Below are 15248 nucleotides of genomic sequence, written 5' to 3'. Positions count from 1 at the left end.
AAATTCTGCCATACAAACTGCCAGCCCTGCCGGCGCGCCCCCGACCGGCGCTCTCCCGATCGGCGTGCCCCGCGCCTACGACCGGCCCAAGAACAATTTTCTTTAGTCTTGAATAAATACGTTAAAATAACCTAAAATATTTGATTTTTTGTATATTTTCCTCGCAATCGAAGTGAAAAGCAGAGTGTACAACAAGGGCATAAATGCCCATTTTTACCCTCGTCTACTATTTTGGTCTTCGCTTCGCTCAGACCAAAAAATTGCCTCGGGTGAAAATGGGTCACTTTATGCCCTTGTTGTACAATCTACTATTATGTAAACTAGAACTTTATGCTAAACCCATAAGATTTAATTCACTCAAAAATTTAAGAGTATAATAATTACGCAGCAACACCATTTGAAAATAAAACAAAAAAAAATGTAGGCATTAACAATTTTTAGAGATTTATTTCAAAAAAACAGAGAACGTTTTTCCGTACAAATCTAAAATAAAAACGGGTTTCTTTGTTACGTTATTAAGTTATTATTATGACATCCCTACTAATGGAATGAGTGAATGAATGTCATTCCATTGAATGATATTCTTCATTTGACTGCACTAAATGTTAGTGTATCTGTGGACATCGGTCGCGCGTGTGCCTGCGAGGTTGTGCGAGTCGTATGGAATCAATTAGATCTAAATTTCGGATGACTTGTAGACGAAAATAGTGTAGTGAAAATGATATTGCTAATTAGGTAGAACAAACGCAATAACCATATTTTTGAACCATATAGGTGTTTATTTTGTGTTAAGTGTCAGTATTCAGTGAGTATTATGAACTTTGAGGACTATGAAACGCTGCCGACCCAGAACCCCGTGACACACATGACGGCCGGGGCCGTGGCGGGCGTGATGGAGCACTGCATCATGTACCCGCTCGACTCCGTGAAGGTGAGCGCCGGAGCCCCGCGCCCAGGGCAGAGTTCCTGCCGATTTTCCTATTGCGTCTCGACGACCTAACCTAATCGTAATGACATTTCCGTCGGTTGTCGGCTGGCGATTACGCCACCGGACCGCAACCTGGGTTATGTAAAGCTCTTCTCGGACCATTTGCCAAATACTCGACCCGATCGTGTAATAGACGAAAATATTTGTTTAATATTCCATTTGACACATCGAGTCACAATATAAAATCAGCACATATTTTAAAATCACAAAAACAGTCCCATTCTGGTCGTTTTCGCCTTCTATTTTAGTCAAAATAGCTAAATAATAAAGTCAAAATGTCATAAAATTGATCAAAACAAGATATTGACAAATGTCAGTCCAGTTAAACGCATATAAATTGCACAATTCCCAAGCCGTTTTGTTTTCCAATTGGCGATGAGCGCATTGGCCCTGCGGGGCTGCGGGCGCGTGACCTTGAGAGGACCCGCTTTTCGCCTTCAACATCTATTACCTGTTTATTATGATTCGATTACGCTTAAACAGTCACTCCATTTCACAATTCACATTTGTTCAATATCAATGAGTTCTGATTTGTGTACAGTATGAACGGTCTGTTGCTGATAGGCCTTGTGTCATATCAGTTGTAAACAAGCTGCTAATTAGGTTAGGTCTGATTAGGTCTTGTTGGTTGCAAAGTTTTATCAAATACGAAAGTATACTAGACATAATAAGTGATGTTCTCAGGTAAAATTGCTACTGTATATATATGCAATACTTGTATGATTTGGATGACTTCTATTTGCATGTTAGTAGTGCCTTAGTGCCATTATAGACAATTATAAACATGTTACTTTTGTCTGAGAACTACAAATGATTGATTTTAACTTTTAAATAAACATGAGTGATTTTTTTAGACTGGTGTGATAAAAACAGTGAACAAAAGTGATTTAACAATTTTATTGATCATTGTCAATTATTTAACATAAAGTTTAAACTAAAAAGTAGTCTGCCTTGTTTGCTTTCTGCCAGCATACCTGGGTGAGGAATGCAGTCTCACAGTCATCCCCACCTTTCTGTGTTCCGCAGGCTCGTATGCTCTTCTCATTTTTGTTCTTCATATCTTCCGGTAGCATAGCCACCACTGCCTCAACATCTACCTCTCCCTCTGACAACATACCCGCTGTCTCCATGATGCATTTGGTGTAGCATTTCAGTTTAGGGTCGGGCATCAAATCTGCTCCTTGATTTACTTTCTCCACTAAGCTGAGGTCAACTCCTGTTTCCTCTCCGCAGTTCTCTCGTAACATTTTCATTAATTCCACCATTTCGTCATCCATGCAGCTCACTCCAAGCACCAATATTGCCACTATGGCACTGAAAACTCCACATCTGGACATTTTTCTAAAAAGGACCAAAAAACACTACAATATTGTGATAGTTTGTCAGAAAGTGGTATGATAGTGGAGGGCATTTTACAGAGACACCTTATATAAGGAGCATATTCTGGTCGGGCTAATCACCAGTTTACAGAGTTTGGTTGTCTATTCAATTACACAGTTTATCATCCTGGCTTGTTAAAATCTTGTTTCTTTGTTGTGAATCGAGTGTGTTTAGCGTCCTCTGTAATCTGCAATTTATTCTGTTTCTGTCGAGTCATGTGAGAAAATCATAGCCTACTTTAAACTGAATTGATGAGTTGTTGTTTTTTGTCATCCTCACAAATTGACAGTTTGATATCTACATGTTTTGAGGTGTCACTAGGTAAACACTTAATAGCATAGGGAGTTTACATAAGTGACAACATGTCAACATAAGTACATGTTTAATACTACCCTTTGGTGCGTTTTTCCTGAAGTCATGTGATTAGTTATTTGATGTTTATTTATAGGAAGTGCAACATATATTTATTGGTAGGTTGTAAAACATGTGATATACAATCTAATATTCTTTTTGAATGATAAGCAAATATTCTATACCTATAAAGTATACAACTCATATTATTTATGTAGACAATAAAATTCTCTCTAGTTGATTTCATTGTTCTAGTTGTTCTACTGTTAGTTAGATACTTAAACACATTATTTGTTATCACTTATGATTCTTATGAAGTGCTTAAAACAGTTTGCCAGTCCTATTATCATAGTGTATTGATAGTATATCAGGTGGGAGCCAATTAAATACTAATCTTTACTATGATAAGATATTAATTCATTATATTGCTTTTTCCCCTGACTTCCATACATATGGGTACAGTAAATACAGAATATATATAGGTCATTTTCACAGCAGGAAATTAGTAATTTAATTGTTTGCAAATACTTGTGGTGAAGTTTTTAGGGTGATGTGATACAGCCATCATTAATAGAGGATAAAACAAAAGTAACCCTCTGATAATTTTACAAAAATATCTTAATTTTTTACCACAGACTATAAACTGATAATTAATTTATCGCGAGTTACTTAAATAAAGACATGGCACACCGAATGCGTGTTCGTAGTTGTGCATGTGTGCGTTGTAATATACAGATGCTTATGAGAGACGGCACATCGCTTTGCGTGACGTGTGCATGCACGGCTCCAGCGCACGCGCACGTACATATACGCAGCCGGTGTGCTGGCCTACTCATAACTCTAGGAAGTCAGAGGCGCGGTTGTCATAATCATGACCGACTTATTTATCAAATAATCGCGGAAAAACATCGTAATCATACCACTGATAAGCTTCTAACGAATGTCCTTGATTAATTCCATTTCATTAGGTCAAAAGTTATGTATTTACCGGCCGATCCACCAAAATTCGTATGAAGTGATAAATGAGGGACAAAAACTATATAGATTGTACTTCAGAAATGTCACTAACACATGTCAATGTCAATTTCAGGTTCACCATCATTGGTGAATAGACTTTTGTTGATTTATTTATAGTTGTGATAAAAATAGTTGTAATGCCAGAACTAGATAGAGTTACCTATTCACCAAACACCTAAACTCAACATTTACACAATTATATCATTGACATCTTGTCTAGATCTTAGTGTCTCATAAGGTGTTGCACCAACCACAGTTAACAGACTGAGCAGAGATCTCCTCGTAGAGTTAGACCAAGATAAGCCTGCAACGATTTTGATAGCACACGCAGTGCAAGTGTTATTTTAAACGTCAAACGTCTATGAAATTATGACGTATAAAATAACACTTGCACTGCGTATGCTATCAAAATCGTTGCAGACTTTTCTTCTTCTAACTCTCTGAAACTTCCGCTAACTGGAATAACGGTGACAGACGGTTTGGTGCAACCGACCCTTAGAAACGTAACAATCCTCTAGTGACATGAAGTTTAACCTAGGTACAATAAGATTAGCAGCAGAACTACGTAAAAGGGTGAAGTGTTCAAAAGACCTTAACAAAGCAATAGCATGTGTAGATTATTTTGAAATTTCGCTCGCGCAGTAACTTTAGACTTCAGTTGCTGTCTTTATTTAGCGATATTTCTCGATCGTGACAAAGCAAAATAGCTGAACTCAATTTGTTCTGCAAATAGGCCACGAGGACACTCAAGACTAGCTGATTTGCGAAGGCATCCAATACTAAAATATCAGTGAAAGCTACCGAAGAAAATATTCCACAGCATATTAAGTGTAGTGTAAATGCCTGCCGATGGTTATCTATGTTTGCATTGTATGTTTTGCCGACTCTTTACAGCAGACTACTTAAAGTAGCACATCGTTTTATCAACGATATAATCATTATAATTAGAGCTTGCTCCAGTGTCGTGTATTGATATTGAAAACCGGGAAATTCTTATTTTCTCATATAAAACCGTTACAGTACGGTTTCCACAAATATGGGGACGATTAAAGTAGCATAGGCACATACATTACATATCTAAAAGTAGATTAGAACACCATATATGGTTTTTCAAACACCGGGATAATATAATATGTACGGTTACCGGGACACTGCTTCATATCGAGACATGGCCAGATTGTCCAAGGCGTACCGGGAAGTAAGGCAACCGTACATTACTGGGCAACTCATGGAGCTAACTCTAAACATAATGTCTGCGCGAATATGCTAAGCCATGCAGTGATCTCTAAACTTAACCCGAGGGCCGCAGCCAAGCCTCCGCTTCCACGGAAAGCAGGCCCACGGGCCGTCGTTATGGGATCGCTAATATCGCTATACTAAGCCGTGCCTACCTATACCTCTCGTGTCGAATGATGGTCCCTACGCTGGTAGAGCCAGACGCATTGAAGCGCTGTGTGTGTGTTTCAGACGCGGATGCAGTCGCTCCGGACGGCCCACAACAGCTCCATAACGGAGACCTTCCGACACATGGTCCGGCGGGAAGGCTTGCTCAGGTAAACCTTAAGGTTCTATTAACGCTTTCTACGAGATCCTCCTCCACAGGCATCCCCTGGCAGATATAGATACACAATTCCTGTGTTATAATTAGAGGGACAGGGTGAGCTATGTATTTACCTTACGTCTTACGTCATATTATAAGGCAAATAGCTCATCTTTCCGAGCTCTGGTTATAATTATAAAGTAACTAAAACTGGACAAGGATTTCCTAATCTTACATTTAGTCATTTTCAATCTGACATTTCGTTAATCTTATTGCAAACACAAAAAGTCCCCCAGATACGAGTAAAGAAAGTTAAGAGTGTTTTGAACGCGTTCGTTATTTGTGCGAGAAAATAGTTTCTTAGAATAGTCTTGTTGAGTAGATTACTGTCTAATAGCGATTATTTTTTTGGCAAAATTTGTACATAATCGCATCTAAGATCACCCTCCATGAAGTTAAGGTCTTCTGGACCTTCGCTTCTCAGTTATTTCCCTCCATTCACCACAAACGTTCCGCCATGTCGTCTGGAGGCGCGCCCGCGATAAGTTATCGCTATCAGCGTACGTGCGGCTCCTATCGACACGTCGTCAAGTGACTGTCAGCCTGTCAGCACGGTTATCGCGCGCTAAACGTATGACCTGTGCCATCCGGCGACCCGGCCGAAAATCATTTAAGAAGTTGCTGAGTAAATTATCAACGCCATGTTACCTCATGACCTTCATGACCTTTGTCTTTACTGTTCTCTGGATCAATGGAATTAATTTAAAAGAATGGCTACGGTCAAGCCATTAGATTAGACCAGGGGTCTCCAAACCCCGGCCCGCGGAGCCCCAAAGCGAGTGCCCACTGTCCGGCCCGCGGGAGTCAGACTCCAGGGGTTCAGCTAGGGTTGCCAGATCGAAAGGCGCTATTATCGGGAAACAATAGAAATTTTTCGGGATTTTGGGACATAAGTCGGGGAAAAAAAAAACATTCAAATTAAATTAATTGTATTAAAAACAACGATATTTTACATTATTGGCACTACGTCAGCTCGCTCACTCGACGACAGTTCGGAGCTTGAAATTATTGATTTAAAACGTGAAGCTGTTTTTCGGGACAGTTTACACTTTGTCGGGAATCGGGAACACATGCTAAAAATCGGGAAAATCCCGCCAAATCCCGACCATCTGGCAACGTTCAGCATTCATTGAGAGAGGAACTATTCCTAACAGCAGCAACCAGACACCGTCCCCCGGCGAAAAAACCGACGGTGGCCCGCGCGTAAGTTTCTGAGGCGCAATATGGCCCTCAGCTAAAAAAGTTTGGAGACCCCTGGATTAGACCATGTCACCCGGACTATAAATATAAATCGTGTGACTTACATATGTTTCATCAATTTGTTCAATAGTTTTGATGCTGCGCGGTGAAACACGTTCAAAAACTTAAAACGTCACCACCATTTGCTAAAAGCTCGAGCCATGTGGTCTTAATCGTTTACTTTATACACGTAAACAATATCGTAGGTGATTTTACATATTATTATGTGTTCATGGATTTTCTGACGTAAATTAGCTTTGGCATCACGAATCACGGTGATTTGCAAGATAGTCCTATAAAATACCTATTATTTTCATATAGTGAATAGAATCAGGCGTTACTTTGCGGAAATCCATACTAATTAAAACCAAAATATTACTTTGCTAATCCGCGAAAAGATAACGTGCTAGTCAATCAGTGCTAACCCGTTATACTTACTTGCGTATTTTTACATGCAATTAATATTCCCACCCTCCCACCGCAAAAATAAATACGCAAATAAATATAACAAACCACCACCAAAAGAATAAACCTCGACACGTGTTTCGCCTCTCTACGAGGCATCCTCAGGAGTTGTTGACGGTCTGACGCCCGGCAACGGAATGACCTGTCTAGAATGGTCGGCCATATTTATACCTTGACCACTCCCCCTACCGTGCAAGTGTGAGTGAGATGGAAAAATTCGTAATAACGGCGATGACGCAACATTCAATTGTTCGTTAAGAATCATGCCCCTATTGTTGTACCTAATTATTTCCAGTTGTTCCAGAACACCCAAACGCAATCCCTTTTCGCAAACATGTAAAATATCAAAAGAATGATTCTCAGATAAAGTGTGACCTGTATCTAATAAGTGCTTTGCAAAATTGGACTTCTCTGGATGGTTATGTCTATATGACGCAACATGCTCTTTATACCTAGTAGTGAAACTACGGCCCGTTTGCCCCACATACACTTTATTGCAATCGTCACAGGTAAGCTTATAAACTCCAGACTTTTTCCCATTCTCGATCTTATCTTTGCCATTGCAAAGCTTCGAGTGCAAAGTATTATTTGTCTTAAAGGCCACAGGAATGTCGTTAGACTTCAACATTTTGTAAATTGCATCAGACAACTTGCCAACATAAGTTATGCTCGCTTTATATTTCTTAATCGGTTCAGAGGATCGTGCCGCATACAACATAGTGTTGACCATACTATTCCGCTTTTTCCTGATGATACCATCCACAACAGACTTATCGTAACCATTCGAAACTGCTAAGTGATAAATATTATTTAATTCAATCTGATAGTGTTCATCAGAAAGAGGCACAGTCAACATTCTATGCACATAACAATGAAAAGCAGCCAACTTATGCTGCCACGGATGCGTGGAAGAAGCCGGGATAACTGTATCGGTATGTGTAGGCTTACGGTAAATTTTGAACTGATGCCTGTTGTTTACTTTAGTGATTGTTAAATCTAGAAAATTCAATGAGTTGTCTTGCTCTAGTTCCTTTTTAAACTTAATTTTTGGATGCTTACCATTAATTTCAGCAATAAATGCATCCAGCAGGCCCATACTACCCGTCCAACAAATAATCAAATCATCCACGTATCTAAAATAGTATAATATATTATTGTTGCCCGCAATATGCTGGTTCTCAAAATGGTCCATAAAAATATCAGCCATTAAAGGACTTAGTGGTGAACCCATAGCCAAACCATCACTTTGCAAATAATACTGTCCCCCAAATCTGAAATAATTTTGTTTCATACAAATCGCTGTTAGATCTATCAATTCATCTACTTCCCCTGGATGTAAACGTTGCCTTTCAAAAAGACCCTTAATAATCTCCAAAGTCTCTCCATATGGCACATTTGTAAACAAACTGTCTACATCCAATGAAAGAAGAACAGCATTATCTGGTATGTTAATGTCCTGGATCTTTTCTATTAACTGCAAGCTATTTTTCAAGCAATATTTCGGCTGGAACTGGGACTTGTCTCTTATAATGGAATTCAACCTTTTTGCCAAATTATAAGTTGGCGCACCCAAATATGAGACCACTGGACGAACTGGGATATTATCCTTATGAATTTTGGGAAGTCCATAAAGAATAGGAGCTCGTGGATTCATAGGCACAACCATACTCTTCTGATGTTCGGTTTCAAAAACAAATGAAGAATTCTTAACTGCTTGTCTAAGATCTTTCTGGAACCCTGGAGTTGGGTCTCTTTGCAATCTCGAAAATCCGTCACCTTGAATAAGGTCTAGTACTTTCTGATTATACTGTCCCTTCTCCATAATCACAATGCAGTTGCCTTTATCTGCCTTTGAAACCACCAAATCACTGTCTTGCACTTTCTGTTGTATAGATCTTAGCAGCAAAACATCAGAATCAACACACGCACCCTGTGCTGGACTAGTACTCTTGATAACATTAGCCACCATGGTCTTTGTATCTACATCACCACGGCCCCGCACTATTGCAACCTCAGAATCCACTGCCAAATTTTCTAATGTTCTATGAGTAATTTTTGTCTGGAAATTATACTTCAAACCTTTATCTAAAAGCCCAATTTCATTTTCTGAGAACTCCACATTAGTTAAATTCTTGACTCGAGGATGGAAAACATGGTGAGTTGTTACTTGCACATCCCTTCTCCTTAAAAATGAACCAGAACTCGACTCTGTTAACCTATGCAATTTGTTAAGCTGGGTAGTATACATCTGGTGTGCAAGTTCAGAAGCAAAGTATCTCGCCTTCTGGTCCAGAATATCGAATTCGAGATTATGCAACTTAAATGAAAGTTCTGAATATAACACCTTAAGATGCAATTTCAAATTATCCCTTACTGAAAACCAGTGGCGAGATTCTTCGTTCAACCATATTTTCTGAGCCCTATTAATAGCCAATTTAGCAGCCCTGGAAGTACTACTACAGCGGAAATGGATGTAATTAGGAACAACATTCAAACGCTTGCACTGTTGGTTAAACCAAACATTCTGGACAGCTGCACGATGTTGTTTGGTTAGTTTGACATAAAGTCGTGCCTGTTCGGCCACGCAAGCCGTTTTCAAATAGTGAATAGAATCAGGCGTTACTTTGCGGAAATCCATACTAATTAAAACCAAAATATTACTTTGCTAATCCGCGAAAAGATAACGTGCTAGTCAATCAGTGCTAACCCGTTATACTTACTTGCGTATTTTTACATGCAATTAATATTCCCACCCTCCCACCGCAAAAATAAATACGCAAATAAATATAACAAACCACCACCAAAAGAATAAACCTCGACACGTGTTTCGCCTCTCTACGAGGCATCCTCAGGAGTTGTTGACGGTCTGACGCCCGGCAACGGAATGACCTGTCTAGAATGGTCGGCCATATTTATACCTTGACCACTCCCCCTACCGTGCAAGTGTGAGTGAGATGGAAAAATTCGTAATAACGGCGATGACGCAACATTCAATTGTTCGTTAAGAATCATGCCCCTATTGTTGTACCTAATTATTTCCAGTTGTTCCAGAACACCCAAACGCAATCCCTTTTCGCAAACATGTAAAATATCAAAAGAATGATTCTCAGATAAAGTGTGACCTGTATCTAATAAGTGCTTTGCAAAATTGGACTTCTCTGGATGGTTATGTCTATATGACGCAACATGCTCTTTATACCTAGTAGTGAAACTACGGCCCGTTTGCCCCACATACACTTTATTGCAATCGTCACAGGTAAGCTTATAAACTCCAGACTTTTTCCCATTCTCGATCTTATCTTTGCCATTGCAAAGCTTCGAGTGCAAAGTATTATTTGTCTTAAAGGCCACAGGAATGTCGTTAGACTTCAACATTTTGTAAATTGCATCAGACAACTTGCCAACATAAGTTATGCTCGCTTTATATTTCTTAATCGGTTCAGAGGATCGTGCCGCATACAACATAGTGTTGACCATACTATTCCGCTTTTTCCTGATGATACCATCCACAACAGACTTATCGTAACCATTCGAAACTGCTAAGTGATAAATATTATTTAATTCAATCTGATAGTGTTCATCAGAAAGAGGCACAGTCAACATTCTATGCACATAACAATGAAAAGCAGCCAACTTATGCTGCCACGGATGCGTGGAAGAAGCCGGGATAACTGTATCGGTATGTGTAGGCTTACGGTAAATTTTGAACTGATGCCTGTTGTTTACTTTAGTGATTGTTAAATCTAGAAAATTCAATGAGTTGTCTTGCTCTAGTTCCTTTTTAAACTTAATTTTTGGATGCTTACCATTAATTTCAGCAATAAATGCATCCAGCAGGCCCATACTACCCGTCCAACAAATAATCAAATCATCCACGTATCTAAAATAGTATAATATATTATTGTTGCCCGCAATATGCTGGTTCTCAAAATGGTCCATAAAAATATCAGCCATTAAAGGACTTAGTGGTGAACCCATAGCCAAACCATCACTTTGCAAATAATACTGTCCCCCAAATCTGAAATAATTTTGTTTCATACAAATCGCTGTTAGATCTATCAATTCATCTACTTCCCCTGGATGTAAACGTTGCCTTTCAAAAAGACCCTTAATAATCTCCAAAGTCTCTCCATATGGCACATTTGTAAACAAACTGTCTACATCCAATGAAAGAAGAACAGCATTATCTGGTATGTTAATGTCCTGGATCTTTTCTATTAACTGCAAGCTATTTTTCAAGCAATATTTCGGCTGGAACTGGGACTTGTCTCTTATAATGGAATTCAACCTTTTTGCCAAATTATAAGTTGGCGCACCCAAATATGAGACCACTGGACGAACTGGGATATTATCCTTATGAATTTTGGGAAGTCCATAAAGAATAGGAGCTCGTGGATTCATAGGCACAACCATACTCTTCTGATGTTCGGTTTCAAAAACAAATGAAGAATTCTTAACTGCTTGTCTAAGATCTTTCTGGAACCCTGGAGTTGGGTCTCTTTGCAATCTCGAAAATCCGTCACCTTGAATAAGGTCTAGTACTTTCTGATTATACTGTCCCTTCTCCATAATCACAATGCAGTTGCCTTTATCTGCCTTTGAAACCACCAAATCACTGTCTTGCACTTTCTGTTGTATAGATCTTAGCAGCAAAACATCAGAATCAACACACGCACCCTGTGCTGGACTAGTACTCTTGATAACATTAGCCACCATGGTCTTTGTATCTACATCACCACGGCCCCGCACTATTGCAACCTCAGAATCCACTGCCAAATTTTCTAATGTTCTATGAGTAATTTTTGTCTGGATTTCCGCAAAGTAACGCCTGATTCTATTCACTATTTGAAAACGGCTTGCGTGGCCGAACAGGCACGACTTTATGTCAAACTAACCAAACAACATCGTGCAGCTGTCCAGAATGTTTGGTTTAACCAACAGTGCAAGCGTTTGAATGTTGTTCCTAATTACATCCATTTCCGCTGTAGTAGTACTTCCAGGGCTGCTAAATTGGCTATTAATAGGGCTCAGAAAATATGGTTGAACGAAGAATCTCGCCACTGGTTTTCAGTAAGGGATAATTTGAAATTGCATCTTAAGGTGTTATATTCAGAACTTTCATTTAAGTTGCATAATCTCGAATTCGATATTCTGGACCAGAAGGCGAGATACTTTGCTTCTGAACTTGCACACCAGATGTATACTACCCAGCTTAACAAATTGCATAGGTTAACAGAGTCGAGTTCTGGTTCATTTTTAAGGAGAAGGGATGTGCAAGTAACAACTCACCATGTTTTCCATCCTCGAGTCAAGAATTTAACTAATGTGGAGTTCTCAGAAAATGAAATTGGGCTTTTAGATAAAGGTTTGAAGTATAATTTCCAGACAAAAATTACTCATAGAACATTAGAAAATTTGGCAGTGGATTCTGAGGTTGCAATAGTGCGGGGCCGTGGTGATGTAGATACAAAGACCATGGTGGCTAATGTTATCAAGAGTACTAGTCCAGCACAGGGTGCGTGTGTTGATTCTGATGTTTTGCTGCTAAGATCTATACAACAGAAAGTGCAAGACAGTGATTTGGTGGTTTCAAAGGCAGATAAAGGCAACTGCATTGTGATTATGGAGAAGGGACAGTATAATCAGAAAGTACTAGACCTTATTCAAGGTGACGGATTTTCGAGATTGCAAAGAGACCCAACTCCAGGGTTCCAGAAAGATCTTAGACAAGCAGTTAAGAATTCTTCATTTGTTTTTGAAACCGAACATCAGAAGAGTATGGTTGTGCCTATGAATCCACGAGCTCCTATTCTTTATGGACTTCCCAAAATTCATAAGGATAATATCCCAGTTCGTCCAGTGGTCTCATATTTGGGTGCGCCAACTTATAATTTGGCAAAAAGGTTGAATTCCATTATAAGAGACAAGTCCCAGTTCCAGCCGAAATATTGCTTGAAAAATAGCTTGCAGTTAATAGAAAAGATCCAGGACATTAACATACCAGATAATGCTGTTCTTCTTTCATTGGATGTAGACAGTTTGTTTACAAATGTGCCATATGGAGAGACTTTGGAGATTATTAAGGGTCTTTTTGAAAGGCAACGTTTACATCCAGGGGAAGTAGATGAATTGATAGATCTAACAGCGATTTGTATGAAACAAAATTATTTCAGATTTGGGGGACAGTATTATTTGCAAAGTGATGGTTTGGCTATGGGTTCACCACTAAGTCCTTTAATGGCTGATATTTTTATGGACCATTTTGAGAACCAGCATATTGCGGGCAACAATAATATATTATACTATTTTAGATACGTGGATGATTTGATTATTTGTTGGACGGGTAGTATGGGCCTGCTGGATGCATTTATTGCTGAAATTAATGGTAAGCATCCAAAAATTAAGTTTAAAAAGGAACTAGAGCAAGACAACTCATTGAATTTTCTAGATTTAACAATCACTAAAGTAAACAACAGGCATCAGTTCAAAATTTACCGTAAGCCTACACATACCGATACAGTTATCCCGGCTTCTTCCACGCATCCGTGGCAGCATAAGTTGGCTGCTTTTCATTGTTATGTGCATAGAATGTTGACTGTGCCTCTTTCTGATGAACACTATCAGATTGAATTAAATAATATTTATCACTTAGCAGTTTCGAATGGTTACGATAAGTCTGTTGTGGATGGTATCATCAGGAAAAAGCGGAATAGTATGGTCAACACTATGTTGTATGCGGCACGATCCTCTGAACCGATTAAGAAATATAAAGCGAGCATAACTTATGTTGGCAAGTTGTCTGATGCAATTTACAAAATGTTGAAGTCTAACGACATTCCTGTGGCCTTTAAGACAAATAATACTTTGCACTCGAAGCTTTGCAATGGCAAAGATAAGATCGAGAATGGGAAAAAGTCTGGAGTTTATAAGCTTACCTGTGACGATTGCAATAAAGTGTATGTGGGGCAAACGGGCCGTAGTTTCACTACTAGGTATAAAGAGCATGTTGCGTCATATAGACATAACCATCCAGAGAAGTCCAATTTTGCAAAGCACTTATTAGATACAGGTCACACTTTATCTGAGAATCATTCTTTTGATATTTTACATGTTTGCGAAAAGGGATTGCGTTTGGGTGTTCTGGAACAACTGGAAATAATTAGGTACAACAATAGGGGCATGATTCTTAACGAACAATTGAATGTTGCGTCATCGCCGTTATTACGAATTTTTCCATCTCACTCACACTTGCACGGTAGGGGGAGTGGTCAAGGTATAAATATGGCCGACCATTCTAGACAGGTCATTCCGTTGCCGGGCGTCAGACCGTCAACAACTCCTGAGGATGCCTCGTAGAGAGGCGAAACACGTGTCGAGGTTTATTCTTTTGGTGGTGGTTTGTTATATTTATTTGCGTATTTATTTTTGCGGTGGGAGGGTGGGAATATTAATTGCATGTAAAAATACGCAAGTAAGTATAACGGGTTAGCACTGATTGACTAGCACGTTATCTTTTCGCGGATTAGCAAAGTAATATTTTGGTTTTAATTAGTATGGATTTCCGCAAAGTAACGCCTGATTCTATTCACTATTTGAAAACGGCTTGCGTGGCCGAACAGGCACGACTTTATGTCAAACTAACCAAACAACATCGTGCAGCTGTCCAGAATGTTTGGTTTAACCAACAGTGCAAGCGTTTGAATGTTGTTCCTAATTACATCCATTTCCGCTGTAGTAGTACTTCCAGGGCTGCTAAATTGGCTATTAATAGGGCTCAGAAAATATGGTTGAACGAAGAATCTCGCCACTGGTTTTCAGTAAGGGATAATTTGAAATTGCATCTTAAGGTGTTATATTCAGAACTTTCATTTAAGTTGCATAATCTCGAATTCGATATTCTGGACCAGAAGGCGAGATACTTTGCTTCTGAACTTGCACACCAGATGTATACTACCCAGCTTAACAAATTGCATAGGTTAACAGAGTCGAGTTCTGGTTCATTTTTAAGGAGAAGGGATGTGCAAGTAACAACTCACCATGTTTTCCATCCTCGAGTCAAGAATTTAACTAATGTGGAGTTCTCAGAAAATGAAATTGGGCTTTTAGATAAAGGTTTGAAGTATAATTTCCAGACAAAAATTACTCATAGAACATTAGAAAATTTGGCAGTGGATTCTGAGGTTGCAATAGTGCGGGGCCGTGGTGATG

General features: G+C 39.2%; 1 protein-coding gene across 1 annotated transcript in view; it reads left to right on the top strand.

Annotated features, from left to right (window-relative positions):
• Nucleotides 1–591: 591 nt before the first annotated feature.
• Nucleotides 592–15248, top strand: part of LOC134801374 (uncharacterized) — a 62066-nt gene continuing 47409 nt past the window's right edge. The window contains exons 1-2 of the mRNA XM_063773914.1: nucleotides 592–931; nucleotides 5204–5289. Of these exons, the coding sequence (XP_063629984.1) occupies nucleotides 815–931; nucleotides 5204–5289 (203 nt within the window). The 5' untranslated portion in view covers nucleotides 592–814. The remainder of the gene's footprint in view (nucleotides 932–5203; nucleotides 5290–15248) is intronic.

This window comes from Cydia splendana, chromosome 21 (genome assembly GCF_910591565.1).
Source record: "Cydia splendana chromosome 21, ilCydSple1.2, whole genome shotgun sequence".
Classification (NCBI taxonomy): Eukaryota; Metazoa; Arthropoda; class Insecta; order Lepidoptera; family Tortricidae; genus Cydia; species Cydia splendana.
This window is presented reverse-complemented; position numbering and strand designations above follow the sequence as displayed.